The 17,694-nt window shown below is 37.5% G+C and overlaps 1 protein-coding gene across 8 annotated transcripts in view; it reads right to left on the bottom strand.

The window, feature by feature from the left end:
- The window catches only part of ACTN2 (actinin alpha 2), an 87,624-nt gene that overhangs the window by 22,658 nt on the left and 47,272 nt on the right, over positions 1 to 17,694 (bottom strand). For 6 of the 8 annotated variants that reach the window (XM_064509343.1, XM_064509344.1, XM_064509345.1 and 3 more), the window contains exons 4-11: positions 15,694 to 15,780; positions 14,403 to 14,490; positions 12,513 to 12,591; positions 8,714 to 8,795; positions 6,457 to 6,542; positions 3,583 to 3,675; positions 2,687 to 2,917; positions 1,375 to 1,522 (exon numbers count right to left, since the gene is read on the bottom strand). In XM_064509343.1, coding sequence (XP_064365413.1) covers positions 1,375 to 1,522; positions 2,687 to 2,917; positions 3,583 to 3,675; positions 6,457 to 6,542; positions 8,714 to 8,795; positions 12,513 to 12,591; positions 14,403 to 14,490; positions 15,694 to 15,780 — 894 coding nt within the window. Of the gene's footprint in view, positions 1 to 1,374; positions 1,523 to 2,686; positions 2,918 to 3,582; positions 3,676 to 5,188; positions 5,275 to 6,456; positions 6,543 to 8,713; positions 8,796 to 12,512; positions 12,592 to 14,402; positions 14,491 to 15,693; positions 15,781 to 17,694 lie in introns of all 8 variants that reach the window. The other 2 variants (XM_026108946.2, XM_026108948.2) reach the window with 1 other exon arrangement.

Here is a 17,694-nt window from a genome sequence, read left to right as displayed (position 1 = left end):
ACTGGCATAAAAACGGTGTATTAGCAAAAACTGGAGCTCTAAGCTATTCTGGTAAGTCTTTTGTAGTGTATTCCTGATTTATGAAACCAGAAATCACACTGCTATGCTCAGCTTCACTCTTATCGATGATCTATTATTCTTTTTCATGTTGTGCCTTCAATTCATTATTCATTTCAGCGCTTCCCCCAAAAAGGTAAGATTGAGATGTGTGGTTGTCTTTTGCATCAGTTATTGAATTTTAAATGGAAAATGCCAACCTAGTTACAAAGGACTAGAGAAGTAAACAGAGGAAATGAGAAACTGAGCAATTACTCCTCAGTAACTCCAGTGTTGGATGACTGAATCTATAGAGAAAGCCCCTTCAACTGCAGCTTACCACATGGCATTACACAGATCTGTGGGTTCTAAAGCCAGAAGGTACTATTGTTTCACTTGCTATGTACTAGTTTTTGTGAGGTTTTCCCTGCATAACAGCCATGTCACCATGTCACCATGAGTAGTATATGCTCAGAAAATAGGCTCTCAGGGCTGAAAAGCACTGTAGTTTCACTTCTAGTATCTGCTTGGAAGTCATTTACTGCCTTGTATGCTTCCAACAACTGTGTTATGGGACGGACCCTATGGTTTACTTGCATAGTGTGAAAAGATTCTAGATGGCAAAAGCTAGGATTGGGAGCATGGCAGAAGTGGGAAAACTGTTGTCACAGCAAACAATAGGATGATAGAACAGATCTATGTTTTATGGTCCCCAACACACTTTCTGCCAGTGCTGTACAATATGCAGTCTCGTAGCTGTTATAAGTACACATAAGGTTAGGCTACCATTAAAATACAGGACTATAACTGGGGTGTAATCCAGAGTATGGAGCACAGCAGAAATGAGACCATTATCATGCAGTTTATATAGATTATTCAAAACCATCATGATGACCAAATGACAGTCAACTCAAAACACTCTGTTAACAGTTTAATGTTTAACCAACCACAGACTCCAATTTATTTTTTGAGTTGGTTTCAGCTGGAAAAGAGGATCTCTGTACTCAGTGCTTTCTTGGTTGGATTGCTGGTGTACAAACACACAGAAATGCGTTACCAGTAACAGCCTTTAGTCAAATGTTGGATATTCCTATTAAGTGTTAGCCATTACCTTGATGGAAAAGATTATGATTTTTACAGTTATTAATTAGCAATACACCTACAAGTTAGGATCGTGACTGTAGCCAACAAAACGTGAAATTTTATCTGTTACTACTTGAGGTTTCTAAAACTGTCCAAAGTGGTTACTAGGTAGTTTCTGGCTGGCAAAAAAATACAATCGACAGTTCAGCTTTGAACATCAAAACATTAAAAATGTTAAAAGCCACCTATGCTCACCATATGCCCAGTGTTCATGAGTGGTAGCCTTCTGCCTAAATTTCTCAGCCAAGTGTTCAAGTCTTTCCAGTCTTCGTATTTCATTCAGCAGCCACTCTTCATAGCCTTTCTCAGCTTGCTCAAGCCTCTGCCAAGCACCAGCAATATCCTGCGAGGAGAATACACGGAAGATAGGAGATGAAACTATAATCTCTTTTTATCCAAATTTGAAAATTTGTGATTCATTCATAATTTTGTTCCAAAAGGGAAGTCATGTCCATATTTTCTTAAAATCACAGAATCATAGAAATGCTGGTTCTGAGGCACCTCTGGAAGTCATGTAATCCAAACTCCTGCTCAAAATGGAGCATTCTATTCAGTTGTGTAGGTTCAGGTATTAGCATACATGAAGTGAACCCTTATACAAATGGCTTCCAAGCATAGCTATCTGCTCAGCGTCTTCATGAAATATTGCTTTTACTTCCCATTTTACAAAGTGCCTGTTCTTTTATGAAGTGCATGTCTGTTATCAGAATAAATTTGTTTTGCTCTCAGAAGTTGAAAATAACAAAACAATTAGTATCAAGTGGGATTCAGTGTTTGTTTTAGCTGGGATACCAATTCATTTCACTTTCTGTAGTGCACATAACGTTTTGTGAGATTCCACAGAAACTCAGAGACATCAGTAGTAAACTGAACTGACAGGCACTTTGTCTTTTGAGTATGGGGAGTGAATAATGGTAGTCATCACTTTCAGGTAGTGCAACTGTCTATTTTTCAAATCTGAGCAACCAAAATACAGTATTAGAACAGGTTTGCTATATCTCACAGGAAGTGTTTTGGCCCACAGTCAACTCACACTGTTTAGCAACAGATAAGAATTCTTGGTACAGACTATTCTTATCTTCAGAGACATAAGTAAAGATCAAATGGAATTTTAAAAAGTAGAAAAAGGCAGAAACATATATAGATCCATGTCTGTTTCTGTAAGTCTGATGACCAAAATGTCATGGAAACCAGTGTGAGTTTTTCTTAAATAAACAACAGCACTTGCCCTCCTTGACAGAGAAGTGTTGATAACACTCCCAAAGGAGGGTCTGTATTTTGTCATGTCTCAAGACAATGTGCTACCAGAGAAAGCCTTAAAAGAGCATGCTGAAGGGAAGCAAGATTCTAGAATGAAAGGGAATGTATAGAAAGAATGGTTTGATAAAGTGCAACAAAATGAAGTTTTTGAAGTTGATTTAGAATGGCACTTCCACCCTCCCTGTTGAAATTTTCATGAGAATATTGATTTAAAGGAGAAGGGAATATTGATCCTTCTTTTACTTACTGAAACCATTTTTCCCTCCGACGGCATGAAAGCTGGCCGATTGCTGATCCTCAGTTTTGTCTGCAGGGTGTTGAAATTGATCTCCAGCTGACATTTTTCCTGGACTTTGGGAGGTTTATGTTTGCGGCGGTAGTCTCGAAAGTCCTCTAATTTCTTTTGCATGGCCTGCATTGTTTTTTCTGGGGTCCTGTTTTCCAGCCAAGGAATTGTCCGCCGAATCCATTCTAAAAGCTGTCAAACCCACACAAACAATTGAAATAAAGACCAAGAAAGAGCAACCAGTGAAGATAATACTGAATGCACAAACCTCAATCATTTTTGCTCCATCTTGTTTTTATTGCCTTCAGTTGATATCAATGCCATAATGGCAGCACAAGATTTTCAAAAGTGAACAAAAATATGGGATACCTTAATTTTGTTTCCTAATTTGCCCAAATTAAGGTATGCCTAGAATTAAGAGATTTCTAGAAATGCCCTGATTTTCAGAAAGATCTAAATGCACATGTAAGCTGTCTCTAGCTAAATCACTGGCCACTTTCAAAAGTGTTGGTCTTGATGTCTCAAGCAGTCATAGTTATGAGATCAGGATAGATACTGGTCAAGTAACTCAGGTCACTGAGCCTGACCTTGGGGTAGACCCAGGACAGTCTTCAAAAAACACCCCTGCTGGCACACTAAAGAGATTGAGTGAACTGCTAGAGGTCACACCGGAAGTTTGTGGCAAAGGAGTGACCTGAACCTTGGTGTCTTAAGCAACTGAGTTTTGTATCCTACCACTGTGAGTTTCACCTTCAGGGAATTTTCACTTTGCGGTCTTGCAGACAGTGCATGCATCTTTCAGCTTGCGTGTTTCATTAACATAACTATCACTGTGTTACAGACATAGCTGTCTTTACCTCACTTGCTAATCTCTCATATTCTTCCATCAACCTCTCATTTTCTTGATTCACAGCAAGCACCTTACAGATCCGGTTAGCTGCAGTCTCAGCCTATAAAACACAGCAAATAAACAAGACATATTCATAATCACATTCTGAAACTGGTACAGGCTTAGAGAAAGAGATAGAATGTGGCTGCTGCAAATAGAAGTTATACTGTTTTACAGTTGTTGATCTGTGCTCGTAAGTGGCTCAAATATACCTTTCTCCACCTTAGAGCTGTTGGGACAAAGTCTGTACTGACAAATTCCAATAGCCTGAATAAGGCACAGATCGGCACAGAAGTCACTTTGTTGTACAGGAAGGAATTTCACACTACCATTATAGTTGTCTAATAAATCATTTTCAAAGCAGCTTAGGGCATTCTTCAAGTTATCTTATTATGTTATTTTTTTAAAATCACACGAGAAACATATCAGGTTTGTTAGCCACACGGCAGAGACACCCCATATAATTTAGAAGTACCATACCATTCCATATCTGCACATCACATGCACATATACCCTCGAGGATATATGCAGCTCAACCACTGACAGCAACCCTTTCTGTGCATCCTGCCAAATTTATTTGTGAAAGCACTGTTGCTCTGCCATATTTAAAATTGACACTAATAGTTTGACATCATGGATCTGTACTTTCATACAAATGTGAGTCTGGAATAAATCCAGTGGAATAAAAATAAATCTGTGTAGACTCCTGGGTTACAGAGGATATGTGGAATCTCTCTTTTGCATTAGTAACAAAAATTAACAGCACTCTCATAGCTTCTTGAGGCAAAGGAGAACCTGCATACTCAGAAACAAGAAGGTGCAACAATATGTAGCTGTGCTGTGGTAAGGTGTAGGAGGCCTACCAGATGGGAAGCGAAATTAAATCTCGAGGATGGAGGCAAAATATCAGTTACTTTAAGGCATTTTTATTTTCTCATAAGTTGGGTTGCATCCATTTGTAGGTTACAAATATATGGAGCAGGAGAGAGGGAAATGTGACTTTTTAAAGTGAGAAACCCATCCAGTACGAGAGATTTGCTGCTGGTGTTCTTGGTACTTGTACTAGCTCTTTACTCCACAAATAGTTCTGTTGGTTTCATTGGGAACCAGGCGCCAACACTGTTTAGACATTTTATGTGCCTCTCTGCATCTTTAGGCATCTTTGAAAATCTAGTCCTAAACTATTACTCAGCATGAGTAAGGCTAGTATAATCTCACTCTCCAAAGGTCAAATATTCTTCTATGCAGAGAAAGCAAGACAAGAACATTTTTTGATGCAGCAACAAACACAGCACCTTCAAATACAATTTTCCTGAAATAGCCTTTGCAATTACCAAATAAGGAGACCCAAAATTAAAAATTCTGATAGGAAGCAGTAATGCCCATTGGAATAAAAACTTTCAACTTGATACACAACATTTAACTAAATCAGTTTCAAGTGCTGGTTAAAAACAAGTACTTGCAATTGTTAATTAAAACCACAAAGTACTAAATTAGAGTTTTTCAATAAGCTAGTGGAAATGTGAAACAACCAATCAAAAACACAGCAACCTGAAGGGACAGTTGAATAATACCTGCTCTGCTCCAGCAAAAGCATGGTAGAAGCAGGACACATATGTCATGATAGCTCTCTCATCAGGTTTAGGAGTGTTCACAATATCTACAAGGGGGAGGGAGAAATGAAAACAAAACAAAAAATCGAGGAGTAGAAAACCAGATGAATAAATGAAAGCATGATATAGTTGTCATTCTGATTGTTTTACTGCCCACAGAGAGCTCTGTACTCTAGAAACTACACAAAGCTGTAATAAATCATTAGATTGATTGGTGCTGGTAAAAAAGAAAAAAAAACTAGAAATTCAGAATGAGCTGTTACGAAAAGGTGGATTTTTTTAATGGGCCTGATCATGCAGAACAGAGGGAAGACCGTTAATTTCACCACAACTATCTGCCTCAGAATTGTTCACAGAGGTATGGGTTGTTCACAGGTGTAAGTGTGACTACTGGTTGTTCCATGGCACCCATCTCTCTGGTGATTTATAGTATGTTTTTTTGACAAAGACATAGGAAAAAAACAGGCTACATTTTCATCTGGGAAGATGTTCTCTGGAAGTTGCATATGGATTAGTTATTATTTTAGCATTATGTATCAGTACTCTTGATTTTACTAATATCTGAAGTATGTCTAATTCTGTAAACTGCCTTGCTTTCTTTACTTGTGCTTCTTTTCATTAGGACATGACTCCAGAGCTCCTCTGAGAAGTCTGAATATGTCTCTATGTCTACTTTGCATATTAGCAATGTTTTATGTTGCTGTTTGTACTTACCATTAAGCATTTAACATTTTAAAAACAATCCTGAAAGCATAAGAGAATGGTTCATTTTCTGAGCATCTGTTATGATGATTTTGACATCTGTAGCAGGAATAATATCCAGCAGGGAAAGAAAGATGGCATTCTGCTATTGAAAATGTTTTTTCTCTGTGAGCTTATTTTCATCTTGCATTTTTAAAGGTGCTTCAAATCAATGCACGGAAGTTCAATTTAAGAGAACATCCTCTATCCAGTTCAGTTGCAATCTGTTGAGAACCTGCTGGATATTATTAGTAAATATATACAGAAGATGAAACAGGAAGGTTTGCTTCTATAGACAAATGGGTAGACTACCACTGGCTCTAGAGAGACAGTTGCTCACAGAGAAAATCAGGCAACAGGAAATGAGCTCAACTCTAAGATGCTATCCTAGAAACTAGTGAGGAAAAGATCAGAAGAGGAAAACTGCTGAAAGAAACAACAACACAGAAGGTGAAGGGTGAGATCTGATCCATCTTCTACAACCTCACCTTCTGAGCACCAGCAAATGCATGGTAGTAACAGGAAACATAAGTCATAATGGCTCTTTCATCAGGTCTGGCAGTGTTTACTATATCTGTGTGGAGAGAAGAGGGTTAACTGCTCAGAAATTCTAACAACAAGGTACTTCCAATAGATTATGCTGATGATGCCACCTCAGTGCTGCAAGGATTAAAAATAAATATACTATCATTCAGCTTGCATTTGTGTACTTGTTTACTGATATCAGTGCAAAGCTACCTAAGCTTTAAGAATCAATAAATGGAAAAGATATATCTCTCCTTGAAATGTTAAAGCATCTGAAGACAGAGACTGTACAGAAGGGTATTGCTACATTCTGGTTTTGTGAAAACTTCCAGAGCAGATGGCATGGCTGGCAGATCTATTGAGTTCAGTTTCACTGTCACTCCAGAGCAACTTCATCTAAATCACTAGAATTATTCCAGAGTTAAACATGGCTACTGATAGTCATAAAATAGGAGTGCATATGGCGTATATTAGCACAGGGTCCCTGCAACTGACAGAGAACTGACGTATACTGGAAACCTTAAGAACATGCACTCCTGCAGTCCAGGAATAAATTTTGTGCTAAGAAAAGCTTGGATAGTAACAGTTATGCAATCCTTTAGCCAGACTGTCTTTTTAGTTAATAGCATAAATCATAAAAAAGTTTGGGTTGTCTGGTTTTGTCCCTATTATGAGAGGAAAGATTAAAAATATAGAGAGGGCGTGATTGAAGTGTGGGTGCAATGGTAAAAACGGATCCTTTTAATAGTTCAATAGACAAAGCAGAAAAGGGTGGTTTTACAACAATTATGAGTGCGTGACAAAGGATGCAGTGCCAACTGCAAAGATTCCTGCCGATGTAGGAGTGGGAAGATGTTGGTGTGAAAAGGCCCAGGGATGGGGTGACAATTTCTAATATTAATAGTGAGATCTTCTAACTTCAGAGCCAATGTATTTACTGATTTTGCATCTACTTCACATAGTTGTGAACAAACTCTTGAAAAGTCTCTACTGAGATTATAGTTACATTAAAAAGTGATGGCAAATACTTAGAGAGTGTCAGAAAAAGCAAGATTTCATTCCCCCCTAAAACTTGCCAAGACAGTAAAGGCTACAATATGCATGAAATCTGGTTAAAAAAAAGGTTTCTTGAATTGTATGTGAAGAGAAAAAATGAAGGAAAGGAGAATGATAGCAGGAGCTGTCCAATGGCAAGGAGGTAGTACATCTGTTAATTCCTTGCATAGTATTTTAGAATAAACCATTTAAGTGGTACTTGAAAGTGGAATCACAATTCCAAAAATGAAAATGATTAGTTTGAAGCATGGAAGTGAAACCCAGAAAGCTCTTCACTGAAGGGGTTACAACCTGGATTTTCAAAAGCATCCTGTGGTGGCCTAACTTTCTTACCAAAGTCTTCAAGGAGATCAGAAAAGGTGAGTTTGAATGCTTTGGATAATTCCTCTCTTATCACTGCTCTACTGACAAGCCACCAGACCAGCGTTTGCATACTTAGAGAAGAATGCTTTGCACTAATGTAGTGCAATAATTCCAGTATTTTGGTACCATTCTTGCCTGGATTTCAAATGATTGTCTACCTTGAAGAAATTCAGAAAATTTTAATAAATATTCCCCTGATATTTTTAGACGAACTCTAAAGATTATTGGAGGAAACAAACATGAAACTATCTGATAAAACTGATCACTGCAAGAGGTTTACAATTAAAACAAAATGAAAAAAAATACTTCCTCAAACCAGCTCTCTCTCATAGAAGGTGTGTTATTAACAGCATATTTTGGAAGGTCTGTACTACTATTTCTTTTCCCAATTCCTTCATTTCAACATTAAAAAAGTGAATATGCTTTAAGCTGCTAACAGTTGCCTTTCCCTTTATTAGGCTTAGATTTTAAGTTCTTCAAGCAATGATAACTTTTGATCCTGCATTTGTACCTGAACTGCCACAGTGAGGCCATGTGCTGAGATTAGGGCCCAAAGTGCTATCATAAATATAAACAATAAAAAAGACAAAAGAATGAAGCAAAAAGTAAGTGGAATTATCCAGTACATGGGCAACGTGAAGGAAAAGATTGTCTGAAAAAGACACAGAAGGGTGAGGTTGTTCCATGATGATTCATGTAAAAGGAATCTTGAAAATTTGCTAGACACAAAGCAATAGAAGTTTAGTGCCTCCTAAAAAAGTGTTATGAGTGACAGAAACTTAGGCAACATATAGCTCTTACCTTCTGCATCCAGCATCTTAGGGATATCCAAATGCTTTTCAGCAATTTCCATGGCAAGATTGATATTTCCTATGGGGTCATCCTGCATTAAAGAAGAGAATATAACTAGTCCAACACAGAGGTTTTCCTTAAAGCAAGTCCACTACAGTAGGTCCATGAAAACTTACACGGACTGACACAAAGCATAGGCTTGTCCCAGCTGTAAACTGGAGTCACAACTGCTGTTCTCAAAAAGCAGAGTGCAGGTGTATGAACTTTTGGTCTACTTACTGCTGTACTTTGAAAAGAAATCATTAATAAGATACTATGTGCCACTAGGCCTCTACTGCAAATTTATTTGTGTGGAGGACATAGATAACACATGCAGTGTACACTCATACAGGGCTAATTCTGAGTCAATCTGTGTCCTATTTTCCTCGACTCTCTTTGTAGACATTGGCATTGTTCAGGGAGGCTGTGTTCATTTAGCAGTTTGTGAATACTGGAAAATAATAATAGCATTAACAGCATGAACTGCCATTTCACGTAGGATGTTTTACTCTTCTTCAAAAACTGAAGACTCTAAATCTATATGGAAAGGTTGCCTTAAGAGCAAGCCTAATCTGACACACTCTTTCCCTGTCAGCAATAGCTGCCTGTAATGTAAGACATGAAATGTGTGCTATTTGCCTGAGTTGTGCTCAGTGCTCCCTTTCCTTTTCCTTCAAAAACCAAAATCAAACCCTCCAAACCAGAGAGAGTTCTTATTTTTCAACAACTCTAAAATTCAGGTTATAGATATGCTGTAGATTTGGTTGTCCACGCCAAAAATGGGACGTTTTGCTCCTTCTGAATAACTGTTTTTCTGTTTGTGCTTGCTTGTTCTCATGCATGCCCCTGACCAGCAGAGAACTTGTTAGCTCAGTAGAGTTCACATCACTGTAAAACAGTGTATATACAAAAACATGCAGGACCAATTTTGGAACAATCCAGCACAGCCTCCCTGAACAATGCCAATGTCTACAAAGAGAGTTGAGGAAAATAGGACACGGAAAAGCAAGGTTAGAGAACCTGGATGGGAACCTGGATGGGAACCAGAAAAAGGTTAACAGGTTTTCTGAAAGAACTTCCCAGGCCTCCATTTGAATACAAACACTTCCTACAGGAGGATCTTGTCTTGAGCATTCTTCTATTGTTGCTTTGCAGTGAACTTAGTAAGACTACTTACTATGGAATTAGAGCAATGATTTAAGTTTCACAAAAGTCTGTTCTTCATTCACATACATATATTTGGTATCAGTATCAGTTTACTGTAGATTATACATAGATTTTCAGATTATAAGTAGTAATGCCCATAGCATATCTTTCTATAAACATACCATACTAGCTAGCTTTTCCTTTAAAAGTGGCATGTTCAATAAAATGAACAGGTGTGAAGAAGAGTTTGCATTTTGATAATTAACAATTTGGGTATAATAGAACACAAAGTCTCTAATCATAAATTCTCATTCTATCATCATTTAGCAGTTTTGTGCATCATTTAAAATAAGAGGAACCTAAAATGGGGACAATATAAACTTATTTTTGCTATTATACATGTGTAATACAACATTTAATAACTGTGTCTACAAAAAATCTTACGGAGATTAAATAGGCAAAAGCACTAAATCTAAGTGAGACCTATTGACTAGATTAAAACACTTTGCTCACAGATGAGTGATGGGCACCTCCTATTTGTGTGCTTGGTATTAAGTCCATGAGTAAGCAGTGCTACACAGGGAAAGGATTTGATTAAAATCACACCAGCTTCTGCATAATTGGAGATCTCCATCACCCATCTTTTTAAACAAAACTATAAGCCACAATAATTAAAAATCTCTGCTACTGCTAAAGAGATACCTCATCTAACTTGTCATAGTCAAGAAGATCATGCCTGTGTCTATGGATAAGGGCGTTGAAAGCAAGGCCATCTTTCCAGCTACAGGTTCACACAAAACACATTGGTGAGAAGAAGAAAAGACAGCGTGCAGAAGATAGCAAACTAAGAAACACGACATGAAGACAGTTGTTAAAACAACCAAAATGAATAGTCAGTCAAACACAGCCAGGCCAGAAAAGCAAGATCTATTTTAGGATCTTTCTGCATGTGCTTTACATGACATAGCTCAGCCTCAGTTTGAAACCTGACCTGCTTTTATTTTGGAAATCTCTAAGAGGGAAATAGTGATGCTGAAGCAGATCTGCTTACATTTTATTCCATTTTTTTCAGCAAACATAAATAGGATGGTTTTACCATGAAGTTTTTTAGTACTGTGTACCACTTTTCAAAGCACAAACTCAAACAAATTGACTTCTGTTTATGTAATGCTTTAGCATATTTACACAAAGAGACAGGTATCTTATATACTCCATGGCTCTCTTTGGCCATAGGAAGGAATCTATATAGAATAAGAGACCAACCGAGGGTGGATGGCTAATATTTTGCCCTTCAGTTCAGATTTGCAGTTGGGGGTCACTGCGCTAAGAGCATGGAGGGACTATCCAAACTGTACACCATGGCTGCAGAAAGTTGAAGAGCCAAAAACTACTTCTCTTACTCCCCTCAGTAAAACAAGAAAGAATAAGCTCCAAATGAAGACTTTACAACTCCTTAAATTAAACTCCTATGTGTTTAGGAATAAATTCATTTGATTTTCATCACTGTCCACCTTGGAGGCTCCAGCATAAATTTTAAATATATATAAAGCAGACAAGGTTTTCAAACCATTTCATTTCATCCTGTCATTTTTCTCCCTTCTCGAAGGCTTTCTGATAACAGTCAATTCCACTAGTAAAATCAATTTGCCATGGAAGAGCAGGGAATGGAAAATGTAGTCTATGATTTACCACTCTCACCAATGAAAAGTAGCACTGAGCAAATTAAAACCATGATCAAACTTTCTGTTTTACTGGTGTTTAGGGGAGACTTCAAGATACAATCTAATTCCAGAGAATAGAAAATGGTATTTATGTAGTGAGAGCTAATATGAAATTACAACATTTCACTTTATTTTATGGTTTTATTCTTCAGTAATGGAACTGAGAAATTCTGAGATTATTACTTGCCCCTCATTCCTCCCTCTCAAGCCGAAGGTATCTCTCAGAACTGGGATCGTGATCTGTACATTGTGTCATGAGTAATACAACATGCCATTTTAATACAATGGTTCTGTAATCCCCCTGTGGTACTGCCTAAGGAAGTTACTGTATCAGTTTTGTTTGCACTTGTCTGGGGTACAGGTAGAAGTATAATGAAAAACAAAAGTAAAAAGTGATGAATATTTTCATTGTGAATTTGATGTATAAGCCTAGTAATTTATTGCGTACTCCTGATTACCAAGGGCAGTGTTTGTTCTGAGGAATCTTATGATCAATCATCACGATCAGCCTGCTACTTTACTGTTTTGCAATCTACAGTCATTTACACCAGACATAAAACAGGATGGACGGCATAGTATCATCAGCTGTGAATGGAGAATTCCAATGTATTTGATTTAATATCAATACTGTGTAGCATAACAGACTTCATCAACTGCCTGGCAGCTGAGGACCAGGTTAATTGCAATTAAATCCTGAAGCCATTGTAGTGGCAAGGAGAAGAGGACACGAGAGAGTCAAGGGGTCCCTTTCTCCAAATAACTGTTTGTTTCTGGAGGGAGCTTAGAAAGCCAGTCAGAATTAGTATGCACCCCTCAGCTTGTCTTTTAGCAAACATGCTAAGCAAACAGGAAGTGAGCCAAATCACTGCAGAACAGCATGCTGTACCGCCCAGACTGATGACCTTATTTAGCTTGGAGTAGTCAATAAGATCAGGTCGGTGTCTGTGGATAAGTGCACATAATCCAAGGCCATCTTTCCAGCTTTACAAGAAAAAATAGAATGGAAAAAAAATCAGTTAATAAAATCATGGCATTTTACAGTTTGCTCCTTGCTCAAGGCTTAAAAATAAGCAGGAATGCTCCTGTCAAATCCTGATAATTATGTTCCGTCATCTCTCATCCCTTGTTTTCTTTTACTGTACTCCTTCTCCCATAGATAGTCCATATGTACCTAAGCAATCCATAATACTTTCTCGTTAGTGTACATTATGTGAAACAGTCCCTGATTTCAACTGCTTAATTTCTGCAATGTTCCAGGACAGCTCAGAGTATATGTTCACCAATGAAATTGCATAATATCCTATTACACTTACAGCATGCTTGTGAAACAATAAAGGGAGAAGAAAAGCTGCAATTAATTGAACTTGCTTGTACAATTTACTTTTTATGTGTCACTTATTTCAGACAGTTTTAATGACACAACCATGTTGTGCACACAGAAGTATGAAATTGTAAATTAGCTTAGGTTATTTAAAACACTCTACACATATGGCAGGTTAGATCCTCAGTACTACTGAGGTCTGATACTTCAATATGACTTCAAGTCTTAGTACCCACTAACTTTGGAGGCAATAATAGGCAGTGAAAGGAGCTATGAATAACATTTATTTGTAAAGATTATGAGAGGTCCCTTTTAGCCAGAAGCATTTATTCTGAAAGACACTTTATGCAAGTAGATCATTGGGACCGTGGGTTTGGGGCCTTATCCTGTTCATTAAATGTGTGATACTAAATGTGTTAGATTGTTAAGACTCCCTGTCAATTATACTTCTAGGTAGGTCATTCAGATAACGGATGATCTCCAAAAAAATGTAATATAACTAAGCAGAATATACATACATGATATAATATAAAATCTAGAAGGTAAAATGCAATCAAAATGAGCACCAAAATAACAAGAAGCAATTTCCTTAAAAGAAAAGGTATTGGCTAAGATGGTCTGGCACATCCCTTTGTAAAGCAGTTCTGTAATAGCTGATTAAAATGCTTTCCAAGCATTAATAAAGATTCCTCTGTTCAAAATATTTTCCCCATACAGTATATCAGAGCCAGCATATATATGTTAAAATACTAATATTCTAATCTTGTAATTTACAGTGTTCTCTGTGTCTGTATAAAGCTCTGCTGAAACACATTTCTATGTATTCAAGGAAAATATCACATAACAAATTTCAGATCTCTTAAAGGCTCTATAGTAACTGTATATCAAACAAATTCTTTTTATCTGTGTATGGATGTGTGAACTGTATCATCTCTATCACTACATGGAGAATGATCTTTAGCTGCCGCACATTGAGAATGTATTCAAAACACTATAATACAGAGCTTTTGCTGGAAATGCTATAAGGGGATTGGGGCTTCCTATTTCTGTCTATGTTACAAAATCAAAAAGACTGATTTGTTGCAATGGGATATTTGCATGTTCATCACATTGATATTTTGCCGAGAACAGGCTATATCTACAGTACAGTCATTTGGAGTGGCATTTGCTAAGTTGCTATGCTGTGGTACTCAGATGTTCCCACATCCCTGGGCCTCTAATAATGTAATATGTTCATTCTGTGTGAGTGGGGATTTTTTTCTTTGAAGTAGTAACTACAGAAGCCATGGTAAATAAGCCAGAAGGCTAGGCAAAGTGAGACTCTGAAGACAGCATGAGAATCTGAAGAAAAGCTTAGGTTAACAGTGAAGAGTGAAATGTTGCTCTCAGATATACCTACACAACTGTGGGAAAAATCAGACCCAAAATATTTCAGATTGCTTTTATTGCCCTTGAAATAACGGAAGTTTACCTAAGATGGAAGTTCTGAATGTTCACATTTCTGTAAGGAGCAGTTTTTCTTTGACACCACAGCAGCAGCCCTTCTTTGGCAGAGGTCTCTGTAAAAGACACCAAGGAGTAAAAAAAGGAAAAATGTAGGAAGTGCTCAAGTAATTCATATCTCGTTATCTTAAAAGAGGTCAACCATCTGAAACTGGTTAGCATAAGCTAACATCTAACCCTAAAAAATACTTATGCAAATTGACTAATGGGGCTCCATGTGGACACAGAAGTCAGATCATCTGGAACAACTCTGAGACTGGAATCTAAGCCTGCACAGTAATTCTGTGATATTAGAAGTTTAAGACATTCTATTAGTTGGACAGCAGAATGTATACCCGAAGCAAAATACCTAATATAAATGCAACAGAATTAGGCATAGAAGTCTATGTTGGTGCCTACTTGAAATAGGCTTGTGGCCTCGGTCCATTTGTTTACGAAGAGGTATAAATGCCAAAGAAATACCTCCATTATCTGCACTCTGCGACCATCTGAATGCACAAGTAAAGGACTGCAAAGATCAAATAGACCACTAGGTCCACAATTTATGTCCCAAGAATTATGGGCAGGACAGCATGTAAAGCTTGAATTCACTCTACTTTCATTGAAAATTGAAATTAGCTTCTAGAATTCTAAGACTTTTCACAATATAGACCTGATTTAAAGAGTACTTTAACTATGACACACTTTTTGGAGCCAGTTATAAGTGAAAGTTAAAAAAACAAAAATTTCTGAAGAAGTGGAAAAAACTAAGTAATAGATAAGTAGGAAGAGGGATATAATCAGATAATGTGTGCAAAGAAGAAAATAAATGAACAGGACTAAAAAAGTTGGAAATAGGACCACAGTACAGACTACAGCATAGTTTGGGGCCACTGGGGCTCAGAAACATAGTCATGCTGTTTCTCTTTCTTTCTCTCTTTCTCTCTTTCTCTCTATCCCTCTCTGAGAGAGAGGCCCAGAACCTCCCCATTTAGAAAGCTGGCTCAAGCTCTCTGTCAGGATAAGGAGAGTAATTACTTTTTCCCTTCAGAAATTGATTTTGTCATGAGACAGGGAACTTGCAGTATCTTTTTCTGTGAAAAAATAATTAATTTTTATAATGTTCATCTTGCTTTTGTACAATTCACATTAAAAAAATCTTTAAGCAAAGGTTATTGTGCAATAGTCAATAAAATTGTAAAATAATTTGTTAATTTTTAAGTGTTTATTCCAATTGATATATTTTTCCTTATCACTTAAGACAGTTGCATTACTCTTACCTTCCACTGAAATATCCTGAATAGCAAAGCGAAGGATAATAGTCCAGATCATACCCAGCGTCATTTTCACATTACCATCAACAATTTCTAAGGTGAAAAAAGAGGTATCACAGACTTTTTAGAATGTGCTTCCTAAGTTTTCTCTTACTTTAACTGAATATTTATATAAATAATATCATGTATCTCATCCATTATATTTTCAGGATAATTCTTCATCCACATAGGGTTCATCTGGCTTCGTTTTTCAACAGACTCATGCTTCTGCTACCTTGGCAGTAAGACCAAAGATTAATGAGGTTAAGGTCACCTCAGCACTTCCATACTAAAAGGCTTCTATGAAGCTAGCTATAACTGTCTCAAACTTTTACCTTTTAGGCTGACTTTTGTAGGCTGAGCCTGAGGGAAAATATATGTTGAAAGTCTGAACAATAGCGGCCTTGCTGTTTTCAAATACAAAGGAACTGAAAAAATATGCTTTTAACCAATATTTTAAGGAACTACAAGTCATTAGCTGTTTGAAGTAGAAATTGAAAATTTGGCAGTAGACCTAAGAACTGTTAAATGACTTAGAAGCCTACACCCCAGTTTAACTGATTTTTTAAATAAAATGACACTCAGAAGTGCCTAATTTCCTAAATTCCTCTGTATTATCTAGATACTTTCGAAAAATTTATTTACAGTGCCTAGCAAGGGCCAGAAATGCAGAACAGCTCAGGATATGCAGCACCTTCTAAGACTAGGCTATGTGGCTTCCTGACAAGCAGCTCTAGAAACATAGCCACAAGATTGTAGTTGTCTTAAAGCTCTGATGACAATGCACACTTACGTATCTTTAATATAAAACAGGATTTTTCACTTCTGTGGTTTGAACTTGTTTCAAGACTGCTTGCATTTACCCACAACAAAAGGTGCTAGGAAAGTGCTTTTTCCATCCCTGCTTATACACATATGGGAGTCCCTTCCACGAGCCAAGTCAGAATCTAGTGCTCTTACATTGTCTATAATACTAATAGTGATACCACTTAAATTTCTCACAATACTAACACAAAAAGAAATGTACTGCAAGATCGCTTAAGAGTGGTGATTATGTTAAATCACTCTGAAAAGTATGGTGAGAGACTCAGAAGAATGTAGCGTGACTATAAGGAGGAACAAACACTGGAAGGGGAGAAGAGGGGAGGATAAGATGAGAGAGGGGAACTGCCAGCTGCCTGTCCAGTCCACCCACAGCAGATGATCAACAGAGCAGGGAAGTCACCAGCTGTTCCCCAGCTCGAAAGCCACCTCTAGCCTTCCTCAAGAAGGGCAGCAGCTGTGGCTGCCCGGGTGGCCCACTAGGGTTCTCCTGGGGAAGGAGCAAGAGGACCTGCAACAGGAGGAATCACCTCAATCCAGTGTCAAATGCCAGCAGGGGCACCGGCAGAAAAGGCAATCACTCTGCTACTTAAAAGTTGCCTGAATCCAGGGGCAACTTTTACATAGCAGATCAGCTGTTGCTCTAGGACTTCAAATGCACGTTAAATTGTGGCAGTATGTGTTACAAGCTGTCATTTAAACCTGTGGTATTAACAAATGCAGTATGGAATATATCACACATCACTAGTCTATACTTATTTTGGTAGTATAATAATCAAAGTTTATTTATGAATGGCTATTTTCCTACTTTCCCCTTTGGGTTCTACATTAATTTTCTAGAATTCTTACCTCACTTATCCTACCTTCTTCCTCACTTTTCCATTCATTATTACTAAATATTGCCTCTGAAAGACCTCAAGTCTCTTCAAATCTCAAAACTGAACTCTTTCAGCCAAAGAAGACCTGTAGCTGTGGATGTCTGTGTATATATATATATAGAAGAATTTCTTCAAATTTATAATAAATGAATTTAAATACTCAGGGGGCATTGCTGATTGTCAGGCAATCAATTCATAGATTTGCATAATCACTACATCATTATTTTGATTTACATATCCATATGTACACACACAGAGTGAAAGAGCA

This window comes from Dromaius novaehollandiae, chromosome 3 (assembly GCF_036370855.1).
Source record: "Dromaius novaehollandiae isolate bDroNov1 chromosome 3, bDroNov1.hap1, whole genome shotgun sequence".
Classification (NCBI taxonomy): Eukaryota; Metazoa; Chordata; class Aves; order Casuariiformes; family Dromaiidae; genus Dromaius; species Dromaius novaehollandiae.
This window is presented reverse-complemented; position numbering and strand designations above follow the sequence as displayed.